The sequence below is a fragment of the Sorex araneus genome, chromosome X (genome assembly GCF_027595985.1).
Source record: "Sorex araneus isolate mSorAra2 chromosome X, mSorAra2.pri, whole genome shotgun sequence".
NCBI lineage: Eukaryota > Metazoa > Chordata > Mammalia > Eulipotyphla > Soricidae > Sorex > Sorex araneus.
The window spans coordinates 344,288,382-344,315,140 of NC_073313.1; the positions used below are offsets into that span (position 1 = coordinate 344,288,382).

A 26,759-nucleotide genomic window follows, 5' to 3' on the forward strand; every position below is an offset into this window, starting at 1 on the left:
TTGCTCCAGTGCCATCAAATGATAATATTTAAAAAAAAATCAATTTTCTGGGGCTGGAGTGCACAGGGGGTAGGGTGTTTGCCTTGCATGCAGCCAACCCGGGTTCTATCCCCAGTATCCCAAGTGGTTCCCCAGCACTGCCAGGAGTAATTCCTGAGTGCAGAGCCATGAGTAACCTCTGTGCATTGCCACGTGTGACCCCCCCCAAAAAAAAGCAAAAAAAAAAAAATCAATTTTACTCTATTATAAACAAAAAAAGCTATGAAAAAACCTTCCTTGGGGCCCAGAGAGATAGTACAGTGGGTAAGGCATTTGATTTGCACACAGATAACCTGGGTTCAATCTCTTGTATCGAAATGGTTTCCCCAAGCAATACCAGGGGCAATTCCTGAGCACAGAGCCAGGAGTCACCTCTGAATACCACCAAGTATGGCACAAAAATAAATAAATAAATAAATAAATAAATAAATAAATAAATAAATAAATAAATAAATAAATACAATACCTTTCCTGAAAAAAATTACACCAAGTTACTGTCACTGTCATCCCGTTGTTCATGGATTTGCTCAAGCGGGCACCAGTAACATCTCCATTGTGAGACTTGCTGTTACTGTTTTTGGCATATTGAAACACCATGGGTAACTTGCTGGGCTCTCCGACAGGGACAGAGGAATCGAACTCAGGTCTGCCACATGCAAGGCAAACACCCTACCCACTGTGCTATCACTCCAGCCCACCAAGTCAGTGTGCATAAACACATCATAAAGGCTCACAACTTTATTTTTAAGTTTTTAATGCAGAATTTATTGCAGTCACTAGAAACAGTTAAAACTGAATAAAATCTGGGGTTTTATCTATGGTGACAAGAATTTTGCATTTTTATTAATACCAAATGAATCGTCTAGAAAAATTTCTCAATGCTCTAACATTCCCTCTGATAAATAATAATTTTAGACATTCACTTAAAAATATACCTGGCAATAAACTAGCTTAATTATATGTTTCTAGTATCTCAGACCCATTGATTATCTCTGCAGTTATAGTCAGCCTCCTGGCTTCCTGAAATAAGCCAGTGGAACCTACAACAGTGAGGGCTGTGTGATCTCAGGTCAATTCTCCTAGAGTTAAGAGGCCTCCTGGAGTTAAGAGTATTAAGTAAAATAATCTAGGGGCTGGAGTGATAGCACAGTGGGTAGGGAGTTTGCCTTGCATGTGGCTGACCCGGGTTCAATTCCCAGCATCCCATATGGTCCCCTGAGCACCGCCAGGAGTAACTCCTGAGTGCAGGGCCAGGAATAATCCCTGTGCATCACTGGGTGTGACCCCCCCCCAAAAAAAAAAACACTTAGGAACAGTACTTATCCTATGTGTGGAACACACTGAAGGCTCAGGTCATGTGAGCAAGTGCTTTTTATAGTATGTGACTAACACACAATAAACTATGAATACCTAATTAATGAATAAACCAAATAAAAAATGTTTAGTCCAACAAAAATGGGGCACAAGGCCTTTTTAAAAACTATACTGACCTCAGTCTGTGAATAGAAACTGCCAATATGAAGCAACTCCACCATACAGAAAGTTCACGGAAGGATTAGAAAATGGCTGAACTAAAAATTTCAGGGAAATGCTGATGAAAACATTGCTTTGATATTATTACCTAATAAATGGCTGAAATATATAAGCACTGCAATCTCTGTGTTCAGTCTGACTGGGGACAGACTGGTGTTACAACATTTTACCCACATCCAGAACTCAAGAACAAGGGTCTTGTGAATACTATTTTTCAAGATGCAGCTTCTCATTTACTACCTTTCTCCAATCCATGCTTTCCCCAATCTAAATGTCTTGATCTTTATTTTTTCAGAAATATCCACCACACCTACTCTATGCTAAGAATGTCTAGAAACAAGGAATTTACAAAAGTTTATAAAAGTTACAGTCCATGGAGTCTCATACTGAGTTGAAGAAATATATTTTAAAGAAAGAGCAATGCAAATATTAATAATAAAAGTGCTATGCAACAACATACCAGTATACGGTGAATATATCTAATAAAAATCTTGGAGAATGGGTATTCCTGATTACAAGGGACTTCCTGAGGTTTTAGCTCAGATCAGAAGATCATTAAGTACTTAATTAAAGAGGAGATCAGTAGAATGAGGTAGGAGAGGAGAGAATGGGCCAGACAGAAGTTCTAATGTTCTTCCAAAAGCTGCCTATTACCTCCGCTAACCTCATCTCCAACCAGACAGAGCTCTCTGACTGGAATCCTGGAGGCATACTAGCTTCCCTGTTGGTATTTCTGAAACATACAGAGCACTATCTGACCTTAGATCCTCTGTCCTAACAGTAGCCTGTGGCTGAAAATTCTTTCCCTGAAAATCTGCTTGGGAAGTTTTGTTTCCTGTAAGTTTTTTGCTCAACATCCTCCTTCCCCAAGGAGGACTATGCTTCACTCCCTCTTCTTGCTCTGTTCCAGTTTACATTATATTTTCCATAGCGCCTGCCATCTTTCAACATGCTATATAGTCTAAATGCCAGATTGTCTATTCCCTGTCATACCATGCTAGAAAATTCTTCTCAAGGCAGGAATCTACCCTGGATACATTTACATGTCTGTAACACTGTCTGGTCAACAAGAAGTGTTTGAAAGTAGTTTTCTGTAACTTTCTTGCTTTTGGATGTTGCTAAAAGTCTGGTAGCAATGACAAGGCAGAGAAGTATCAATGTATATAAATGCACTGTAGCACTATCCTTGGGTTGTTCATCTATTTGCCCACGTCTCCATTGTGAGACTTGTTACTATTTTTGACATATCTAATACACTATGGGTAGCTTTCTAGGATCTGCCATGTGGGCAGGATACTCTCAGTAGCTTGCAGGGCTCTCCGAGAGGGATGGAGAAAAATGAAACTGGGTCAGCAAATGCTGGGCTATCGCTCCAGTCCCAATGTATATAAATAAGTTAAAAAAACATTTCCCCCCATATTAAAAAAAAAAGCAGGTATGATTTTCAGGTACATCAAAGAAATAAAAATTCACCCTTTACCTTTATCTCTAGGAATTTACATTTTCCCAGTTTGTTCAGACAATAATAGGAACAAACAATATACAACCCAAAATACATATGCAATTTCCAGCATTACATCTAATTACAGTCATCATTGTTCATGCTTCAAAGGCTAAAACTTCACATTAAATTTTGAATATATATTAATGTTGTTTATTTTTACCCAGATAACATGATCTTGAAATTTATAATTTTATTATAAACTTAATAAATAAAATATTGAAAATAATTTTAGAAATTATTTTTTTCAGTATAAACATGAAATGTTTCCTTTCCTATATGGAAATTACCTGATAGTCTTGCAAAGATTTGGATTTGCAATTTTTTTTTCAAAAAAAGGGTAATTTTTTAAAAACATTTTTATTAGTGAATCACTGTGAGGTACAGTTACAAACTTATGAACTTTCATGTTTGCATTTCAGTCATACAGTGATCATTTATCCATCCCTCCACCAGTGGCCATTCTCCTCCACCAATGTTCCCAGTATCCCCACCCCAACCCCCACCCCATCCCTCATCACCCCACCCTTCCTCTGCGGCAGGGCATTCCCTTTTGTTCTCTCCTAAAAAAAGGTAATTTTTTTTTAAAAGACAGAAAATACTAGTATATTTCTAGGTATTTGATATTTGGGGACTATTTGAAATGGGGCAATTTTTGTGATTAAAAGAAGATGGAAAATACTGATGAAACATTGGAGTTTTAAATAATATTGTGTATTCATATATATTAAGAAAAATAGATACAGCAAATAATAATAGAAACACTAATTATAGACAAAATATCAAATTAATAAATGCTGAATAACAACACCAATATCCACAGAGAAGTCACATCATTCCCAAATGGCATAATTTCATTATGATTCTAAAGTAACTAGTGTCCAATATTTCCTACTATTCCTATTCGGATCCTAAATCCACAGGCAAAAGAAGCAAATCTGTGGATAATCTACACCACATAATGTTGTAGATTATGCAGGACTAATAGTCACCCAGAACACAAAGGAAATAAGAAGGAGGTGAGTGAGAGCTGAAAACACATTAAAAGCAACAAAATTAAGCTCATGAAACTTGGGCTAAGTGTCAGGAAGAACTATCATAAGACATACGCTTCATTAAGAAAAATGTCTTAAGAACAGAAATACCATCACTTGAATAATTTAAGGATATTGAATTTAGGGCAAATGTCATACACAAATGTCTACTTAACAAATAGTTATTTCGATGAAATGAGAAATGGTTACCATTCCAGCTTCTCTTAAAATTTATTCTATTGTTTTAAAAAACAGAACACCAAAATAATAGAATATCAAAATAAAATATGGCATTCACATTAATAAAACTAGTATGATTATATTATCTTGAGTAAAAGATTGCTTGAGCAGTGTCAAACAGAACTGTTAAACTATTATCTTCATAAAAACGATTTAGTATTTTAAAAACCTGCAACTGTGATGTATATATACAGTGGAATACACTCCACTCTAAAAAGGATGGCATCTGGCTCAAATGGAAGGTGTCATGCTAAGCAAAGTCTTTCAGGTGGAGAAAGACAAAATTACGATGATCTCTCTCATAGGTAGTACATAAAGAAACAGCAAAGGACTAGATAAAGCCCAGTAAAGGAAGCCCTTAGCCTCTGACAACGGCGCAGTGATCTAAGGGAGGGATGTGGAAAGGGAGTGTTTTTTGGATTGAAGTGGTAGGTTCTGGCACTTTAGTGGTATACATAGTGTGGTAACCACTTTGTACCCCTAAAATCTACATTTACACACTTGTAAGCTAATGTTACCTCAAAAAATTAACTAAGAGATTTCAAGCAGTTAGTAAAGGGAGAAAAAATATGCTGAGTAAAAACTAAATTTAAAAAAACTTATCATTTAAAATGCTTACTGAAAAAATACCAGAAATAAGTTTCATGCTAAAATATTTCAATGGTTGTCTAAAATGCTACAGAAAATTTTTATCTAAGGTTTTTATTTTACTCCCTTTCTTCTTACTAAATGTACGTTAACCAAAAAACCCTCAAATGATCTAGACAAAAGCTTTTAGCTCAACACATAATTGCAAGAAAATTACAATAATTGTACCAATTAAAATAATCTTGAATGAACAGTATGTCATCTTAATGTTCCAATGGTTTATAGAGGGATCTACTTAATTAGCTGAAATTGCTTCCCAGTGTTAGTATCAAATGTCATTTGTTAAAAGTTGAACAATTTAGAAAATAATTTAACAAAGCAATTTCACCAAACACCAAGAACCAACATTTTCTTTTCAGCTGAATAAAGCAAGCAGATGTGTCATCAAATCTCTATAAAAATAAATGAGGCTTTTTATGGATTAAAAAAATAAATTTTACTACCAGCGTTAAAAATACTATTTTCTGATTGTTTTCACAAAATCAGATTTCTTTAATACAATAAATGAATATCAATTATATACTGCTGCTTTTTGTCTGCTATAAATAATTTTTTTATTATTTAAATGAAAAGCAACAGCATCAGGAACTTAACCATGGTTAACTAGAAATAGTTATCTGAATCATTTTAACCTATTTCAATAACTAGAATAGTCGTTTAAATTATTTGAACCTAATCCAACATATGATTTTCAATGTGTTGATCAAACTATATTCTTAGTTATGTAAATTCATCTCAATAAATTTGTATGAAGTCAATTCCTCAATGAAATTTTAAAGCTACTTTAGCATTGTCTTTTTTCCTTCCTTAGACTAGCTACAAAGCATTATTTGTATTAGTGTGCATTTAAGACATACATCAGAAAAAATTTAAAAAGTTACGCTAAATCACCCTGCATTTAAGCAATCCATAAAATGCAGGTCACCAAGTGATGAAATATAAATACTAGATTAGTTTAATAGCAAAATAAAGTTTTAGTCACCTTATTACAACTCTACCTCTAATACAAAATACCCCTATATTCACAAGAGCAATAAAATAATGGTCTATAAAAATTCACCCCAATTATTTTATTAAATGATAAAATATTCCTCCCAAAACATACCTTTTTTTTAGGAAAAAGTTCTATTTCATAAGCAAGATGAAAAAAACACTGTTTTAAACATCAGGTGACATATTGTTCTATTTTGTCTATAACATGCACCTTAATTAATTAAAACAAAAATGTAAATTTTTGAAAATTTCCTTAAATATTAGGAAGTTATATATCTGAGATTCATTCAGGTGCTGAAAATTAAATAAAAGTTTTAAAAGGTAAAATAATTTTATATCAGAAAAAATGTCTACCCTGAAACGTTTCCTATCATCCAGAAAGCAATGTTTTAGTCTGACATTGATAAAACTTGTTAATTGGCTAACTGATTCAGACATAACACATCTGCTTTCCTCTAGTTTCAAATATGTATGCTTGGATCTTCAATCAGAATAAGTAAGTTCCTTAACACTCCAGTATTTAGGAACAAAAGATATGTTTGTATGTAATTTACTCAAATGGCTTATCTCAATATATTGGACTGCACCAAAAGAGAGAACAGGAGGCAATTTGAATGCAAATGGAAAAGTAAAGTAAAATCTTAATAACAGACGAATCTGAATAAGGGGCATGTGAATAGTCTTTGCACTATTCTTATTCTAATAACTTTGCTTTAAGTTTGAAATTATTTTCTAATAGAAAAAAATGCTAATTAAATAATGTGTAAGTTCCTCAAAAGCTTAAGATGCTTTCTACATTTGTCTCTTTTACTTTTCAAAATCAAGTCATTACATCTCCAACCCCTACTCATCTTAGTTTAAAAAAGAGTCAAGATTTCAGCAACACGTTATATTCAAATGATTATATCTAAAATGAGATCCAGTTACTCCTTGTCCTCTTTTTCAGTATCTTATTTTCTTGCCACTATGTCAACAAAAATCAATTAGGAAACTCCAGAACTATTAACTTCTAAAGTAATGCCCAATGATAATGTCACTTGTCACTTGTCATCCTGTTCATCTTTGATTTGCTCGAGCGGGTGTCAATAATGTCTCCATTCAATATAAAAGGATAAAACTAATTCTAATAAAGAAATTAGATGTTAAAAAAAAAGATGTGATTTTACCTGAATAACTCCCATGCAAAATGGGAAAACTAGTACCTCCTACACTATAGAACTGTAACAATGAAAGGACTTAAATGTAAAGGGCTGAGAATAGTGGACCACCTCTTTTACATTTAATGTGGGTAGTTCATGGAGCCACAAAAATGTAGACTGAAACAGCTCTGCTACCTAAAAACTGAGTGAGTAGAAAGTTACTTTCTGAAGCACAATTTTTCTTGTTAATAATATGAACCATTATAACCACTTCTCTGAGCTTTACAAGACTGTAGCAGGGCATCTAGTAGAAAAGCTGGAAGTAAGGAAAAAATTGATGCTATTCAATGCCAAAAGGAGAAAACCTAATTGCTAAGCAAACTTTCCTTCTCTATCTTTTTTGTGTGTGTGTGCTGGGATCACATCCAGGACTTCACATATTTGGGGGCATGCACTCGAGAACTGTGCCATATCCCTGGCCCAAACTTGCATTGTTAAATAAGGACACCTATGAGATATTCAGTTCTCCTGTTACCAAGTTTTCAAATTTCTTGAAGCCAAGCACACTGTTCTAGAGAAACAATACCAAGCCATTCTCCTAATAATTCAGTTAATGTAAACTACAGCTAATTTAGCCTAAGTTAAATCTTCATTTAATTAGAATAGGATAAATATGTATACTAACTCTATAATTATTCACTACAACTCTTTAAAAAAGATATTGATGTAGAAAATAGCAACACGTGTATGAAAAAGATATTGTAAATAGTGGGAAACATTGTCATTGTACAGTTCTAGAGCACTGTACAATGACAATGCTCTGGAAAAATTAATTGAAACCGAATAGACAAATTTTAGTATATGAACAATGGACTCTTTTGTTAGATTTAATATTTCATTTATATGCTTAAGAAAGTGCTAAAATCACAGATAGCACAGTGGGCAGGGCCTTGCATGTGGCCGACCCGGGTTTGATTCCTCCACCCCTCTTGGAGAGTCCGGCAAGCTACCCAGAGTATCCTATCTGCAGAGCCTGGCAAGCTATCTGTGGCGTATTCGATATGCTGAAAACAGTAACATGCCTTACAATGGAGACGTTACTGCTCGAGCAAATCGATGAACAATGGGACAAAGGGACAACAGTTCGACAGTGCTACACTGCTTAAGAAAGTAGTTTCAATTATATCCAATTTTATCAAATTTTTTTATGTAGTTCCCTTGCTTTATATTCTTTAAGCAACACTTAGAGTAGCAACCAGAAACTTTAAATGCATTAAGAAATCTGTAAACAAATAGGCCATACTTTTATTTATGAATTTGACAAGAAAGATGCAACACTCAAAACTTTACATATTTGACATTTCACTGTACCTTTAGGCTGGAGCGATAGCACAGTGGGTGGGGCGTTTGCCTAGCACGTGGCCAACCCGAGAGCCTGGCAAGCTACCCCTGGCGCATTTGATATGCAGTAACAAGTCTCACAATGGAGACATTACTGGTGCCTGCTTGAGCAAATCGATGAGCAATGGGATGACTGTGATGACAGTGATACAGTGATGCTGTACTTTAACTGCTTAACTTTCCAAAAACTTACTTCAAATGACTGACTAATAAAAAAAATTAAATTCCTTTAATTCTCAATGCAAGCTATGTTTTATAGTCAGTATTGAGTTCCTTAAATCCTCCAGCTATAAAGTTGTAAAGACTAGTGATAGGAAAAATGCAACCTCCTTTGTCTATAAAGGCAAAGAATAAAAATTTTAAAAGAAACAAATGCTTCAAAGGTTTAAATTTCATACCCAAATACTGGTATCTATAAATACCATATGTATGCCAACATAAAAGAAAAATAATTATATATTTTATTATAGTTATAATATATAAAAAAGAATAAAGTTGCAAATTTTTTATGAGATATACTTGTGCTAATAAAACTGCAGGATACAATTAATACAATTAATAGGAAAAATGAATAGAATCCGGAAATGTACCTTTGGTTTTTGTGAGGGGTGTGTGTGTGTGGGGGGGGCGGGTGGCTGTGAGTATGTCTCTTAGAGCCACATCTTGCCGTGCTCAAAAATTACTCCTGTCACTGAGCTCAGGAATCACTCACTCCTGGTGGTGCTAGGGTGATCATATGTGTCACTGGGTATTGAACCAGGGTCAGTCGCATGTAAGGCAAGAGCTTTAACCTCTGTGTTAATTCTCTGCCCCCTAGAGACATATTTTGGGGGCAGGGTATGAACCATTCCCTAAGTTGAACTCAGAGGCTACTCCAGATTCAGTGCTTGTGGGTCATTCCTAACAGCGCTTGGGGAATAATGTGGTTCCAGTGATCAAACCCTGGGTTGCTACATGCAGAGCTTATGCTCCAGTTCACTGAGTTATTTCCCCCAAGCTAGGGAAATGAACATCATATATATACTATTTTATACTCATTTTAATTTATATGCATTCAACTTTTTTTTTCTGAAAAATCAATTCAATCAAGGCTTAAATATAAAATGGTTAGACAAAGTACCTTTCATAGATGGTTTTTAGTGTCATTTGATCTGGAATACCTTCAGTCTCTTCCAAATACAGTATGAGCCAGGAAGTTCTGTAGGGCCACTGCTCAGTAAGATTGATCCAACTAGCAAGCCGGTCCCAGTTGAAACTAATCTGGTTGGCTCTCAGTAACCGCCCTTTAAGAAATCCAAAAACGTTTTAATGTTAACTAGATGTTAAGCAAAACATTCAATATATTCAAAAATAATTTAACTTCAAATCTTGAAAGATTACATTTGATTTATAATACTATTTCAAACCTAGCATTTATATGACTTTACTTTAAATTTTTATAAAGGCATCACAAATTATAATACTGTAAATGACATAGTTTCATACACACAATGACCCGCCACCACAGTGTCATTGTGGTGTTCCTCCAACAATGTCCCCAAACATTGTTGGTGTTCCTCCAACAATGTCCCCAATCCCCTTGGTAGACTCAGTTCTGTAGGTGGACTCTCAGGATCTATTGCCATATGTTACTTTATATTCACACGACAGAAATCATTCTGTATTTGTCTCTCTCCTGACTGACTTCACTCAGCATGCTATCCTCTAGTTCCATCCATGTGACAACAAAATACATGTTTTCACCTTGCAACTGGGTAGTAAACCATTCTGTATGTATACCACAATTTCTTTACTCATCTATTCTTGAGTACTTGGGTTGTTTCCAGATCTTTGCTCTTGTGATAGTGTTGCCATGAACACAGGAGTGCATGTATCTTTTCAAAACAGTGGTTTTGAGCCCTTGGAACAGATGTCAAGATGTAGAATTAATGGCTTTTATGGGAGTTCCTTTTTTTTTTTCCTTTTTGAGTCACACCTGACGATGCTCAGGGGTTGCTCCTGGCTCTGCCCTCTGGAATTACTCCTGACGGTGCTTGGGGGACCAGATGCCAAGGATCAAACCCGTGTTGGCCATGTGCAAGGTAAACTCTACCTGCTGTACTATCGCTCTGGTCTGGGAGTTCAATTCTTTTTTTCCCTTTCTTTGAAATCTTATTGATTCACCATGAGATATAGTTACAAACTTTCATGTCTGAGTCACAATCACACAATGATCAAACACCCATCCCTCCACCAGTGCACATTCCCCACCACAATATCCCCGGTATACCCCCACATTTCCCACCCTCCACTGCCTCCATGGCAGACAATATTCCCCATACTCTCTACTTTTGGGCATTATGGCTTGCAACACAGACACTGAGAGGTCATCATGTTTGGTCCATTATCTACTTTCGGCAAACATCTCCCATGCCAACCAATTCCTCCAACTATCATTTTCTTAGTGGTCCCTTCTCTATTCCAGCTGTCCTCTCCTCACCAGCTCGTGAGGCAGGCTTCCAACTATGGAGCAATCTTCCTGACCCTTCTATCTACTGTTAAGGGAGTTCAATTCTTAATGATTTGAGGAGTCTTCATACTATTTTCCATAGAGGCTAAATCAGATGACATTGGATGTTTTCATCTTGCAGCTGGGTAGTAAACCATTCTGTATATATGCCACAATTTCTTTACTCATATATTGAGAATTTGGTTGTTTCCAGATCTTTGCTATTTTGATAGCGCTGCCATGAACACAAGAGTGTTTCATCCATCCATCCATCCATACATACATATATTTATTCATACATCCACAGGCAGGATTTTTACAATACAAAAAAAGTACTACTGGAAAACTTCAATGGTTTCATTACAATTCTGTTTAAATATAAAATAAAATGTGATTTGCCACTGTGCTAAACATTGCTTTGACCACATACAAGAAGGCAAATATCTCAGAACTATGTGTCATATTGTGTGACAGTCTACAGGCTGTGCACCAATCACAGAACAGAATATTGAAGAATCCTTGATGGCCCCATCCTCTAAAGCAGTGTTTCCCAAACTGAGCCATTAACATAGCCTCTGGTGGGGAAGGGCTACCTCAGGGGATAGGGGTAACATCTGGAGGGCACTTTGCTTTAAAAAAAAAGGTAGATTTCCAGAAGGGTACCAAGTGATTTTTGTTCCTGAAAAGAGAGCAGAAGGTCAGTAAGTTTGAGAACCTCTGCCCTAAAATACCATCTAAGAACCTGTTGAGGGTTCTTACATCCAAATTATGTGGCTCCATTATGATTTTATTCTGTGAGAGTATATCTGCACAATCTGATATACTCTCACCTTTATGTACTAAGGATGGATTACTTCTATCAATTCAGCTATAATGTCTTTCTAAAATTTGTTTATATACTTTAAAATTTCATCACTTCTCGGCTTTTTGGCTAAGATCAAGTGTAGTATATACTTTAAAATTTCTTGTCTATCACTGAGATTCTCAACCAGTGTTCTGCCTTTCGGTTTACTTACAAATGTGCTATTATCGTCAAACTTCAGAATGGATATTGTTTATTGAATGGGTATTGGATATTGAAACTCAATCAATTTTTCCTTGATTTCTCTGGTATTCTGAACTACTTATGTCATTTAGAAAAATTTTAAACATTGTCCACTTTACTCCATTATCAGTCTAGTTTATATCTAGACTAAGGTATCTATTTTGAAAAAGTTATCTATTTGTTTTGGTTTGGGTATAAATTAGCCCTTTACCTACCTACATATACACACACACACACACACACACACACAAACACTTACACATGCACAGAATCCCCATTCAATTCTTTCTTTATATCTAGGTTCTGATTCTCTCAGTAGATATGCTCATAAATATATAAACTACATTATTATCACTGCATTGTTTTACCCCTGAAAAGTGGGATCCAGTCTGGTAGACTGACAGGGGCTTTACCTTTAATTTAGGTCTCTCACATTTGAGAGACATGAAAACTCATTGGAGTATGGACTAGCACAATGCTATACTAGTATTGGGAATACATGATTAACAAAATAAATATGGTTCAGCCTTCATGAAACTTATTAATAATTTAAACATTAACATAAGCACTAGCATTTCTGATTTCATACTTATGACTTGCCTAATAGTAATCACAATCCTGTGATACTGGCTTAAAGGTAAGCATCAAAAACAAGGGTCATCGGTAGAGGGCAGAATTCTATCAGTGGAATTCAGTCAGTAGGCAATTAGCATCTATTTTGTTGCCAGTATTTTTTATTTAAAATATCACTTGAAAACCAAAACAGAATACCAGTGTATAATCTGAGTATCAGATTAAAAAATTTCATTGAGACAACAATGTCTTGTAAAAGCATAAATGTACATATATTCTAGAAGTACAATGTTACCATACCACATCTGCCACCAAAATACCAATATCTCATCACCATAGTCCTTCGGACCTTTTTGGTCTACTTATCTACCCAATGCTTGGTAATCTTAATTCTATGGTCAGAGTCAAAGGGTTTATATTCACTAGAAAGCCAGTTTAAAGCTTTCTTTTCCTTTTATATATATGTGTATATATATATATAAGATGTGATTTATTTATTATAAAATGTGATATATTTTATGGGTATATATGGTATACATATTATTTTAAATATATATTTTTAAATGGTATACATATTATTTTAAATATATATTTTTAAATGGTATATATATATATTTAATTTTTTAAATTTATTTATTTTTAAAATTTATTTATTTTTAATTAGTGAATCACCGTGAGGGTACAGTTACAGATTTATACACTTTTGTGCTTATGCTTCCCTCATACAAAGTTCGGGACCCCATCCCTTCACCAGTGCCCATTCTCCACCACCAGTAAACCCAGCATCCCTCCCACCCTCCCCAATCCCATCTCCCCCCACTCCACCCTGCCACTGTGGCAGGGCATCCCCTTCTGTTCTCTCTCTCTAATTAGCTGTTGAGGTTTGCAATAAAGGTGTTGAGTGGCCACTGTGCTCAGTCTCTAGCCCTCATTCAGCCCGAAACTCCCTTCCCCCGCATGGCCTTCAACTACATTATAGTTGGTGATCCCTTCTCTGAGTTACCCTTTCCCCAGAATGTGAGGTCAGTCTCCAAGCCATGGAGTCAACCTCCTGGTATTTATTTCTATGATTCTTGGGTGTTAGTCTCCCACTCTGTTATTCTATGTGCCATAGATGAGTGCAATCTTTCTATGTCTGTCTCTCTCTGACTCATTTCACTTAGCATGAAACTTTTCATGCCGATCCACTTGAATACAAAATTCATGACCTCCTTTTTTCTAACAGCTGCATAGTATTCCATTGTATAGATGTATACATGGTATATATATTTTAAATGGTAAAATCTTTTTACCATTTAACAATGTGGTATATATACAGTATATATATATGTGATATATATATATATCACATATTAGTAATATCCTCAGTTTCAGTCTTTCTCCTTTTGATTTTTATTTTGGGAGCCACTCCTGGCAGTGTTTGGGAAACCCTGCAATGCCAAGAACTGAACCTAGGCCCCTCATGCAAAGCTTTGAGTCATCTCCCTAGCCCATCTTTTTCATTCTGACTTATTCCATTTAGCATGATCCCCTCCAGTTCCATTCATGTTATAATAAAAGACAATATTTCATCTTTTCTCATAGTTGAGTAGTATTCCATTGTGTGTACGTAGATAGATAGATAAATAGCTATCACATCCTCCTCTACTGGGTATATGGGTTGTTGTCAGATCCTGGCTACTGCAAGCAGATGAATATACAGGTGTGCATATATCCTTTTTAATTCATGTTTTGATTTATTTGGACAAACACTTAGGAGTAAAACTGGTGACTCAGATGTAAATTCTATTTTTAAGTTTTTGAGCAATCTCTATGCTATTTTCCATAGTAAATAAGCCAATTTATATGCTCACCAGCAGTAATTAAGGGTTCTTTTTCATCCACATCCCTGCCACCACTAGTTTCTGGCGTTTTTAATATATATACATTGATCTCTCAATGTCAGATGATAACTCACATGATGGGCACTTTTTTATGTGCCTATAAGCCTCTAAGTATGTTAATTTTTTTTTTTTAAGAAGTGTCTGCTACCCTCTTTTCTCCATCTTTGATGGAGTTATTTTCTGTTGCTGAGTTTCTTATATATCTTGAATATTAGCCCATTGTCGAATATATAGTGTGCTATTACTTTCTCCCATTCACTTAGTACCACTGAATGTTGAAGGAAAAAACAAAAGTCACCTGTCACAGAAACAATATTAAGTAATCTTCTCATGGTCTGAGGGCTGATGTCACTGAACCAGTCTTCCGTAACCAGTAGCTTTGTAAGATCAAAGGACATCTGCCGAGTAATTGTCCGCTGCATCTGCCTTCTTCGGTAAGTATCCTGAAACAGTGCATTATCAGTGAGAATAATCCCATACTTTGAATCTGAGAACTAAAAGCTTTTGAGGAGACAGTATATATTTATGACACCAACTAGAAAATCCAAAATTTTACGCAAAGAGAAAGATTACACAGCAATAAAAACTATTCTCACTTTCCTTAAGGCAGAATCCTTACATTGACTAATAACAGCAGAAATTGTATCAAATGCTAAAGTTTAACTTCAGGTACATTTGAATGTAGACTGCGCAATCAAAGAAAATTGTCTGCATGTCAAAATTATAAGCAAGTAAAACTGTGTAATAACTTGTACAGCTCAGTATTTATAAGAATCCTGGAACAAGAAAGCAAGTAATTCTCTTGTCGAATTAGAGAAGTGACAAGAGAATTAGACAAGAATTCTCTTGTCTAAAAATTCGGTATGTTGATTTTTAAGATCAAGATTTTAAAACAGGACAACTATCTAAAATGGCTCAACTTTCCCTATATATACATATGTATATATACGTGTATATATGTGTGTATATATATGTGTGTGTATATATATGCATATATATATATGTATATGACTGAAAGGCACCCGCACGGTGCAGTGGGGGATTCCATCTGAAAGGCACAAGAAAAGTGTGACCTCATCAGAATTCCAGAGGCAAGGGAATGGGGTAGTGACAGAGGAACTGAGTTAGGACTGAGTTCAGAGCAATTTAGAATAGCCAATCACCTCCTTCTAATTCAGTGCTATCGCCACTCAGTATTCAATCTTACATCTGTGTAGCATAGAAGCATAAAATAAGAAAAATCACCCTTTTTAGAAGATACAATGGTCAAATTTGATGGTAGCTAGCTAGGAAAAACAATGATGCTAACACCTGGAAATCTTAGCTTCTTTACATGGCACTACCTCAGAAATAGCTATGCAGGAACTCAATATAGTTACAATATAGGCGGGTATCTTCCTGTCTATGAACTGCCTTGTTCTAAACATAAGAACATTCCTCAGGATGTAGCTGTCACAAAACTATAGCATTCCGGGAGAAAACTATAGTATTCTGGGAGAAATGCAGAAACTCAAAGTGGTTGGAAAGTGCCCAGAATGGTTCTATAAGTAGAGAAATGAGAGCACACACCTCATGAGCACTGGAGAAGGAGGAAGGTGGATCAGAGTTTTCTTACTCTACAAAACCTCATTCTCCCTGAGAACAAAGGGCACCTGAAGTAAATGGACTGGTTCTAGACCCTTTTTCCTTGAATGATTTCATTCAGGGGGCTTTAAAAGTCTCACTGTCTTAATTCCTCAAGAGTCTGGAGAAGTATTTGGGTTCCAAAAGACTAGGAAAGGAAGGGGACTCTGACACAATTTAGCTAGATTTCAGTATAAGTTTCAGACATCCCTAGAAAAGCCACCAGATGTACAAAGGCAATCCAATGATAACAGCTACTTGATAATATTTATGCTATCTCTACTAAAGAATAAAGGGCACCACTTTAGCTTCATTTGAATTTTAGCAATAAAAACATGTTTCCAAACAAATGGCCTCTTACCCGTCTATTGAGGGCTGTCTTGCTACCGAGTTTTGTCATCTCCCCAAGGCTGATTTGTGAAACTCGTCTGTCAGCATCCTCCTGGATACCTTAAGGAATTTATCAAGAGAGCACTATTTGTACTAAAGTTCTATGGTTATATTTAAAGTGCCAATAATATTTTTTTAATGACAAAAGAAGATTCACTATATAAAAAATACCCTACAAAACTATGTTAAAAGCTAACAAAATGGAAGAACTTGATCTATACCTGCAGCATCTGTGCATGGAATGTCCCCGTTTGTTGTTGAAGTTACAAGAAATTTTCTTGCATTACTTAGTCCACGACTATTAAGAAAAACAGGCAAATGAACTATATTGCGCATATAATCATGTCCATTAATATTTGAATCACGAAGCACACTATTGAGGTTCTGGTTAATTGCCTTTATAATGATATGTGGGTCACTTGCAAAGATGGCAATGAATGGGCCTTTGGAAAACAGAATTCGGACCTGTGGTGGAAAAAAAGTGCACATATGAAGTGTAAATTAAGCAGAGTAATAAAACATGTCTTCAAATTCTGTATTATCCTTTGTTAACTAATTTTTAAATACTATTTCTCTCATCAAAATATTATTCTATGAAAAAACAAATTTTATTAAGTCTTACTCTGAGTTTTTCACTACCAAAATCTTTTTACCATTTAACAGTGATGAAATCCCCAAACAATGCTATCCTATTTTGAGACACATGGTTTCTGTAAGACATGAGAAATATCTGTGTATACATGAAATAGTAAGTATGCTGGCCTCTGTCTATAGTTACATACTGTTTCTAACATATATTTTAAGGAGTCACTAATGTTCACACACTTTAACCAAAGGAGACTTTAAATTCTGTATGGAGCTATATATTTTAATTTTTTTTAAATTGTGTGTGGGCCACCAACAGGAGTGCTTGGCCCTGTGGACCACCAGGGTCACAACTGACAGGGCTTTGCATGTTTGAAACCCTTGATTTAATCCTTGGCACCCAGTTGTTTCTCAAGCCCTGTCAGTTGTGACCCTGGTGGTCCACAGGACCAAGCACCTGAGCCACATCCCCAGGCCCATCTGAGCTATTCTTAAAGGTCATTCCTCTCAGCTGCTATAAATGTTAGCATTTCCAGATAGTTACAACATACAGTGTCCAACATCTGAAGAACTTTGTCTTGCTCGCAGGCATCCAGCCCATCGATGATAACCACCAGTCGTGTCTGATTCTGAGTGAAGCTATCAATAGTTTTTGCCATTCTGGCCATCAATTCCACTTCACACTTAAGAACCTATGTCAAAGACATGACGGAAAGAACCACAGATAACGAGAAAATTAAACACAAGCTTCACAGGAAGTCATTTACTAGGAAAAAAAAATATTCAGACCTTTGACTGTCATTTTGGTTCCACTTAAAATTGATGTGAAGGCTACACAATGAACTAAGTAATTTCATATAAGTTAGAGCATTTCCCACAATCGTTTATTACATTCAATATTCCAACCCCACCAATCCCACCACCTTTCCATCACCAATATTTCCAATTTTCCCAATCACTACCAAGCCTGACCCAATAGTAGGCCCTAAATAATTTATTTTACATTGCTTGTTATAAATAACTCGCTAAAAATGATCAAAAAGATTTCCTAAGCAGAAAGTGTGTGAACATTGTTTATCTCACCCTGAAGCCATTAAGCCCTTGTATAAGAACCAAAAACAGTACAAGTCTCACAATGGAGACATTACTGGTGCCTGTTCGAGCAAATCGATGAGCAATGGGATGACAATGATACAGTGATAAGAGACTTACTAACATGCTGTTACAGGTTATGCTCTGTGTGTTAATATTCTTAATCAAGATTTATTGCCTTCTACTTTACATCCCATCCAATGTGCTACTCCTGGTATATCAGCAGTGTAGAGTTTGAGATGTCACTCTAGGAATTCTAAAATTTTTGTCATATCTATTTTAAAAGGACAAAATGAGTTGAGTAACTTACTAGCTAAGATCACATACCCCAAAGTCAAAAAGATCAAAACCCTTGGGTGTTAGTCTCCCCTTCTGTTACTAACACCCAAGAGTAGTAGAGATAAGAACCAGGAGGTCTGCCCCACAGCTTAGAAACTGGTCTCAACATGCTGGGGGAAAGGGCAGCTGAGACAGAGAAGGGAACACCTAGTAGAGGATGTTAGGAGGACCCACTCAGGTTGAAAGATGTGAGCCGAAAGTAGGCTATAGACAGAACATGATGGCCACTCAATACTTCTATTGCAAACCACAACACCAAAAGGAGAGAGAACAAAAGGGAATGCCCTGCCGTAGAGGCAGGGTGGGGTGGTGGGGGTTGGAATGGGGGCAGTGGGTGGGATACTGGGAACATTGGTGGAGGAGAATGGGCACTGGTGGAGGGATGTAAACGATCACTGTATGACTGAAATGCAAACATGAAAGTTCTTAAGTTTGTAACTGTACCTCACAGTGATTCACTAATAAAAAATTTAAAAAAAAAAGATCAGAACCTCAAGACTTTGATATGAATGCACAAAAAAGTATCTAAATACCAAATTACAGATGAGACACCTGGATCAAAGGAAAGGTTACAAAGATTGTATAAAGTCCCTCTAGTACTGAGTGTGACCCCGCTTATTCTACTGGTTTCTAGAGGAGCATGTATCATTAGGTAGTAATGACTACTATAGCACAGTAACGCCTCTGAGAGAAAGAGTTAAACCTTGGGGAACCACAGGTACCAGGGATAGAATCCAGGATTCCTACATACAAAATGTGTATTCAGCCCACTGAGCTATCTGTCTGGCTCAGCTAACTTCTTTTTCTAAAAGTTTATTTTATTTAAAAAAATTATTTCTATAACCTTTTTGTCTTGAAAATTTAAATTTACATAGGAAAAATATGGAGTAAAGCTTAAAGATGCAGTTCACACTATTCAGAAAGTGTGACCACCCTCCCCCTCCCCCAGGAAGCCAAAAAGATCATGTCATAGTAGCATATTTACATTATAATTGCTTACTAAATAACTTACTTTCATGAATCCTTCACTTTTCAATTTGTGCAGTTTGGAAGCAGCGTTATGAAGACGTTTTCTTTGTGAATTTAGGAGAGAGTCCAGCACCTGCCACCATGTACGACAGTTCAATATAAAAGCCAACCCCACTATTGAGGCAATTGATATGAGGACAGCATTCACTGTCATATGTTTGGGGTCAACTCTGAAGATAGCCAGAAGAGTAATACCAGCAATAATGCAGCCCAAGATGAAAAGAAAGATGACAAAAGATGGGAGACAACATGTTTTCTTCCACTTCTTTTTACCTGGAATTAAAAAATAACTTATGCAATTACATGTGAAATGTCTAGATAACCCTAATTATTATAGTCAGAACATAGGACAGATCTAACAGTCCTATTTTCACAAAAATACACTGAATATTCCATCACCAACCACCCACGAAGAAGTCCTACCCTGTGTGTCTTCAGTCTTGAACACTCGAAAAAGTCTAGTTGCCAAAAACCCAAACTCTCTTTCACAAGCATCAGAGAGAGTTGCAATCATTTCAGCCATTGATGTTTCTCCACCAACACTGGACAGCCTATTATAATCTGTAAACAAAAACCTTGGAGAAGGGTAGAATAAACCATTAGTCTGATAACTAAAGAAGAGAAAAATTTCAATACATATATCACTGCTGCATGATTTCCCTGTCACTGACTTATGTCTTTTAAAAATAATGTTTTTCAAAAGCTCCAAGCAACAGCAACTGGTCCTTAGTAGGAAGCTTATCACAGCAGGGTGAATGCTGTGGGGAATCAGTTGGGGTCATGGATCACAGCAGGGTTGGACTCTGGTGGTGGAAGGAAATGAACAATGGTGGAGGGTGTTGAAATGTTTTGTGCGTGAACCTTAACATCAACAGTACTGTAAATCACATTGCATAAAATTAATTTTCAAAAATTATTTTAAATTTTCAGAAGGAAAAATAATTTGTTAGTTATCTTTTACTACTAACACCTTATATACATACTATTTGTAGGAAAAGACAGCAATGTAGGTTAAATATAGAGCCTGGGGATGTAACTCAGAGGATGAGTTCATGCCTTGCATGCATGAAGCCCTGGCATTAATTCCTGTAACCATAAAACAAGAAAGCAAATCAAAAAGCAAATTAGCTTCCCACCTTCACTCACCCTGTGCCTGCAACCAAAAGAAATGAAAGAGTTCAATGGAGCAGAGTAAAAGGAAGACATTCTGATTAAAGGTGGCAGGGTAAAAAAGTTATAAGAACAATTTACTAAAGAAATTATAGACCTCAATGAAAGATGGTTCCTGCTGGTTCCCCCTCTGCCCCCACCCCCGCCACCTTAGGACATAGCCAGTAAGAACTGCACAAGGGAAGTATAGCAGAATGGATAAGAACACTGAGAAAGTATTTTGAATTAAAAATTAAATGCCTTTTAAGGTGAGGGAAATAACTCAGAGGGCTGGAGTGCATGTTTTCCACATGGGATTTCTAAGTTCAGTCCCTGGCACCACATGGTCCCTAAGCACTACCAGTAATAGCCTCCAAGTACTGTGCTTGGAATAGTCCCTGAGCACAGCAGGTATGGTGCACCTATTTCCAAAATAAAAACTTAATGCTTTCTAAAAACACAAATTTTAGAACATCTTATAGGTAGCTTACACATTGACTAGGGATTCAGAAATAGACTTTAAGGTATTATTAACACATATGATCTTTGGAATCACTGAATTATTTGTATTCCTATTTCCTGGTCAAATATTATTTCTTCATTAACTCTTTTCTTCCCTTCCATCCCCAAGCTAAACTCATCTAAATTCAGCAGACAAGCATCGCTTTCAAAATAAAACTAGGACTGCATAGCATTATATAGTCTTGATTTAGGTCATTTTATTTTTTTTTATTTTTTTTTTTAATTTTTTATTGAGTCACCATGTGGAAAGTTACAAAGTTTTCAGGTTTAAATCTCAGTTATACAATGCTCGAATACCCATCCCTTCACCAGTGCTCATATTCCACCACCAAGAATCCCAGTATAGCTCCACCCCGCCCCCTCACACCCCAAACCCCCCCACACCCCTAGGCCCCCCCTAAGCCCCCCCCCGCCTGTGTAACTAATAAATTTCACTTTACTTTCATTTTGATTGCATACAATATTTCAACAAAACTCACTATTATTGTTTGGAGAGTCTCTCCCCTAAAGTCAGACCTGCTGAAAAGGAAGCATTAGATAATTTGTTTTGATTTAGGTCATTTTAAATGTCTTTTTTGTTGTCGTTGCAGCACAAAGAATGAATCCAAGTCTCAAACATATGAGACATACATCTATTACTGAGCACAGTCAGAGTTCACTCTAATTCTAAGGAAAATTAATGCATATAGTTCAGCCTCATTAATTTACGATGTTTTTCTTGTTTCCTGTAAAAATGTCTCCCCCTACACAGGGGCCTGGCAGGGGGCCTTGGGCACTTGGTGGTGAGGAGGAAACTGCACAAGACCATAAATATCTACACTATTGTAAAGACACTACCTTACATAGAACATAATTAATATTTTTGGCTTTTGGGGTCATACTTAGTGATGCTCAGGGGTCACTCCTGGCTCTGCACTCAGAAACTACTTTTGGCAGTACTCGGTGGATCACATAGGATACTAGGGATCAAACCAGCCATCCCAACCCACTGCACTAATGCTCTGACATAATAAATTTTTTTATTTATTTATTTTTTTTGCTTTTTGGGTCATACCCAGCGATGCTCAGATGCTCAGAGCCAGGAATTCCTGGATCTGCACTCAGGAATTACTCCTGCGGTGCTCAGGGGATAATATGGGATGCTGGGAATCGAAACCATGTCATCCATGTGCAAGGCAAATGCCCTACCCGCTGTACTAGTGCTCCAGCCCCTGACCCAATAAATTTAATTTACAACATTTTTTAAATCCTCTGGTGGTGCTTTCTCTTTAATTTTACCTTGAGTCTTCATTTGAAATCCTTTTCTTAATACTAATTTTATTTTTGCTTTTTGGGTCACATCCAGAGGTGCTCAGGGCTTACTCCTGGCTCTGAGCTCAGGGAACACTCATGGCAAGGGTGAGATAGACCATATGAGATGTCCAGGATCGAACCTGGGTTAGTCATGAGCAAGGCAAGTGCCCCATCCACTATACTAGTGCTCTGGCCCCAGTATTAATTTTATATGCTTGTAATATAAGTTTTTATCTTTATTTTCTCTTATACTCGTAATGTTTTATCTGGTTTATATATTTTCATCTCAAAATATATTTCATATTATAATTTAAAATCTTTTAGAACATACTTATTTTGCAAATTGCATTTAATTACTTTTGCTTTTAGTTTTCTAATTGCTTTTTCAATTTTACTTCTCCCTGGAGCCCTCTACCTTACCTTTATTCCTTAATATACATGATTTTAGTTGGGTTTTTTTTGAAGCCAAAGAGATTTTATTTGGAGTGTTTTTGAAGGTGTGGAGGGGGAGTGAGCAAAAGAGAAAGGGGGGGAAAGACAGAGATAGAAAGAGAGAGAGAGAGAGAGAGAGAGAAAGAGAGAGAGAGAGAGAGAGAGAGAGAGAGAGTAATCCACTCAAGAGAGAATGAGGCCTTCTCCAAGGGCAGAGAGCATGGTTAGTTTTTAAATTTCACTTTAGTCCCTATGATTTACATACCTTCAGTGTTAGGGTTTTATTTACAGTGTCTCAACCCTACACCTTTCACTTTCTCAGGGTCCACCTCCACTGAGTTTCCCCCATAACCTGGCCCCACCTCACCTCCATGGCAAATCAGTTCTGTGGACCAGTTCTCAAGTAGCCTACATATTTTAATCTTTCCAGAACTGTTTGCCACCTATTAGTTATTAATAATAACTTAATTGACAACCAAATCATTTCCAAAGATGGCAAAAGTACAGATTGGAGTTGCTAAGTTTACACGACAATGTAAAAAGGTGCCAGGGCTTTAGCCTATACAATGTTTTTTTCACAAGAGGGAGAAAAGATTTTTGGTAAACAAAATTCAGTAAGTGAAAGTTAAAAGGTTTCTCTATGGAAAAGTCTGTGAATGTACATGAAGGAGATATAAGTGTTTTCAAAATGTACTTGAACAGAGCATATTTGTTTTGTTTTGTTTTGTTTTGGAGGCCATAACTGATGATGCTCAAGGTTTATTCCTGGGTCTGCACTCAGGAATTACTACTGGTACCATATGGGATGCTGGGGATTGAACTCTGAGCAGCCACATGCAAGGCAAGTGCCCTACCTGCTGTACTCTCTCTTCAGCCCCAGAACAAGTTTGTTTTTTTTTCCTCATGTAAAAAGTTTGAGAACAGATATTTATTGTAAATGTTTTTCTCATGTAAAAAGTTTGAGAACAGATATTTATTGTAAATATAGTCTCTTGCCCTCAAGCCTGGCTGTCTTCCCCAGGGCCCCTCGGAGGGGATGGGCTCCAGCTTCCCTCCCCACACCGAGCAGAGCTCCCAGCGGCCAAGGACCACGGGAACCTAGCTACAGCCATGCTGGAGGCCCCTCTCCACACGTTCGGACAGGTCTCATGCATGAAGGTACCGGCAGAGGAACCCAGGTGTGTGTAATCCCATCAACGGCCAACATCCAGAGAGAGACTTAAAAGCAAGCTCGCGATACCTTTAGCCTGCTTCTCCCTTTGGAAGAAACTGGCAGTCTTCTGAGAGTTTCCTGCCCACATGGGACAGCCTTGCAAGCTTCCCATGGTGTATTCATATGCAAAATCCAGTAATAAGCTGGATCTCATTCCCCTGACCCTGAAGAGCCCCCAGTGCAACATCGTTGGGAGGGCCAAGTCCAGATGGACTTCTAAGATCTCAGGGAAAGGACAAAATGAGATGTTACTGGGCCCGCCAGAGAAGTCGGTGATTAATGGGCTATCGTGATCGTGATACTAAGAAATGCACTGGAGTAACAGCACAGAGGGTAGGGCATTTGCCTTGAATGTGGCCGACACAGGTTCGATTCCTCCATCCTTCTCGGAGAGCCTGGCAAGCTACCGAGAGTATCCTGCCTGCACGTCAGAGCCTGGCAAGCTACCTGTGGCATATTCAATATGCCAAAAACAGTAACAACAAACCTCACAATGGAGACGTTACTGGTGCCCGCTCGAGCAAATTGATGAACAACAGGACGACAGTGCTACAGTGCTACATTGAGAAATGATGCATTATAAACTTTTTATTTGTTTCATCTAATTAACAGTTATTCTGTTAAAAGGACCAACTTACCTCACAGGTAAAGCTTTAGTGGTTTGTTCTGGCAATTCAGGAGGATTCACAAACATCAACTTGAGGAGGAGTTCCAAATATCCAATATGTCTTGCCAATCTGGTACTAAGGACCCAAGCCCAATTCCAACTCTCTCCTTCCCTTCGTCCACCAAAGTAAATGACAACTGGAATTCAAAGTTTTGAATAAAATCACAGAAAATAACAGTTAGTCAAGCAATCTCCCGAGTTTCTCTAAGTAGTCGAAGAACAAAGAATGACAGCTATGTCTCCAAATCTTCTATGGCCCCCTGCTATTCCCTAACTATTCCTCAAACTCATTAATTTCCCCAAACATGCAGAATTTCATGCAAAATGGAATTAAGTGGTTTAACTATGACAGAAGAATTTTAAAGTGGAAAGGTATTGCCTTAAAACAAATGTCTCACTTAGTTCAGATTCAAATATAAATGACTTTGGATTTGTCACTATTTCCAACTACTGAAGTTTACTTTTTCCCCCAGTAGTAAATATATTTCTTTTCTAATGACTGAAAATATCCTCCCATGAAGTGGGGTTATATTCTATTCTGTCTTCAGGTAAAAATTGTTTTTAGATAAAAAACTTTAGATAAAAATTATACTCATGATCAAAATGCTCAGAGCATGCCAGTGATGAATTTAAAGACATTTTCAAGAAAGATTTAAATAAAAATAATTAACATATAAATGGAAAATATAATATAGTTCTCCTTTAGTATTACAGTATCAACAAATAGTCAACTTGCTTTTTTGTAAAGTTTTTTTTTTTTTTGTAAAGCTTAGGTCAGGTTGTATATAATGTTTCTCAGACAACTGTTCAAAATAACCTATTCTCATCTAGTGATGAAAATGATTTACAGGTTCTAAGAGAGAGATAATATCTTCTGTTTTGTTTTGTTTTGTTTTGGGGACACATCTGGAGAAGCTCAGAAGCTACTACTGACTCCTGGCAGGTTTGGGGGATATATGAGATGCTGGGAATCAAGCTTGGACCAGCTGCATACAAGGCAAATGCCCTATCCACTGTATTATTCCAACCCCAAGGGAGAATGTTTTAAGTAAACAGTGAGTCTTGACATTTCCTCTATTTTAAGACAGAAAAAAAGGACTTACTGAAAAAGATGTATAAGAGAGCCAAGCAGCTCAATGACACTGCTACTCCAAGATTTAGGTCAATTGTAAAAGCAAACAATAATCCCAGTCCTCCACAAAGCAGCAGGGTCAGAAATACTATAAGCCATGAAAACTGAAAAAGAGGTTCAATCTGTTGTCCTGCAAAGGTCTTCATTTCATCTGAAAAAGAAATACATCATTGTGAATAAAACTCACCCCTCTACTAGGATATTTAACTTTTAACTCAATTTGAAAATTTCCGTTTCAATTTACTGAGGGCTTACTACTCCTCAGAAAGAAGGTTGCTCCTTATTCACTGTAACCAATGTTCTCTTGAGAAACAAAAATCTCATTCCTTAGGAATACTGATGAATCCTATGCATTCTCCTGCTTTAAACTGAGGATGTACCATTTTTTTCATGTGTATTTATATGCTATGATGCTGTCAACAGCTAATTTTTGCAGTTTGCATTATACAGGCACCTAGCTAGTCTTTCCATGTATGAAACTAAAAATTCTTATTCTGCTGGGTTTACAAACCATAAATCACAGCCATTCCTTTCTGATCACCACACATCCTCTTCTCCTGACAATATGCTCTTAAAGATAGACACTAAGCCCAAATGAGCCCTAAACAAGAGTCTTTCTGCAAAGCTGGTAAAAATTTATAGGCAACACCAAAATGTCTTTGAGAAAGATTAAGATTTTGTCAAGACAAAGGTGCACGCGTTGGGTATTAGGTTGAGAGCCAATTTACTAGGAAGCTCCTAATAGTGGTAGCAATTCAGGAAAATTTTCTTGTCTG

At 36.7% G+C, this 26,759-nt stretch overlaps 1 protein-coding gene across 6 annotated transcripts in view; it reads right to left on the bottom strand.

Annotated features, from left to right (window-relative positions):
* KIDINS220 (kinase D interacting substrate 220) overlaps positions 1–26,759 on the bottom strand; it is a 105,440-nt gene that overhangs the window by 41,306 nt on the left and 37,375 nt on the right. For all 6 annotated transcript variants that reach the window (XM_055119853.1, XM_055119851.1, XM_055119849.1 and 3 more), the window contains exons 14-22: positions 25,955–26,134; positions 24,823–24,988; positions 19,999–20,150; positions 19,559–19,848; positions 17,667–17,807; positions 16,752–16,995; positions 16,502–16,590; positions 14,816–14,960; positions 9,649–9,811 (exon numbers count right to left, since the gene is read on the bottom strand). In XM_055119853.1, coding sequence (XP_054975828.1) covers positions 9,649–9,811; positions 14,816–14,960; positions 16,502–16,590; positions 16,752–16,995; positions 17,667–17,807; positions 19,559–19,848; positions 19,999–20,150; positions 24,823–24,988; positions 25,955–26,134 — 1,570 coding nt within the window. The remainder of the gene's footprint in view (positions 1–9,648; positions 9,812–14,815; positions 14,961–16,501; positions 16,591–16,751; positions 16,996–17,666; positions 17,808–19,558; positions 19,849–19,998; positions 20,151–24,822; positions 24,989–25,954; positions 26,135–26,759) is intronic.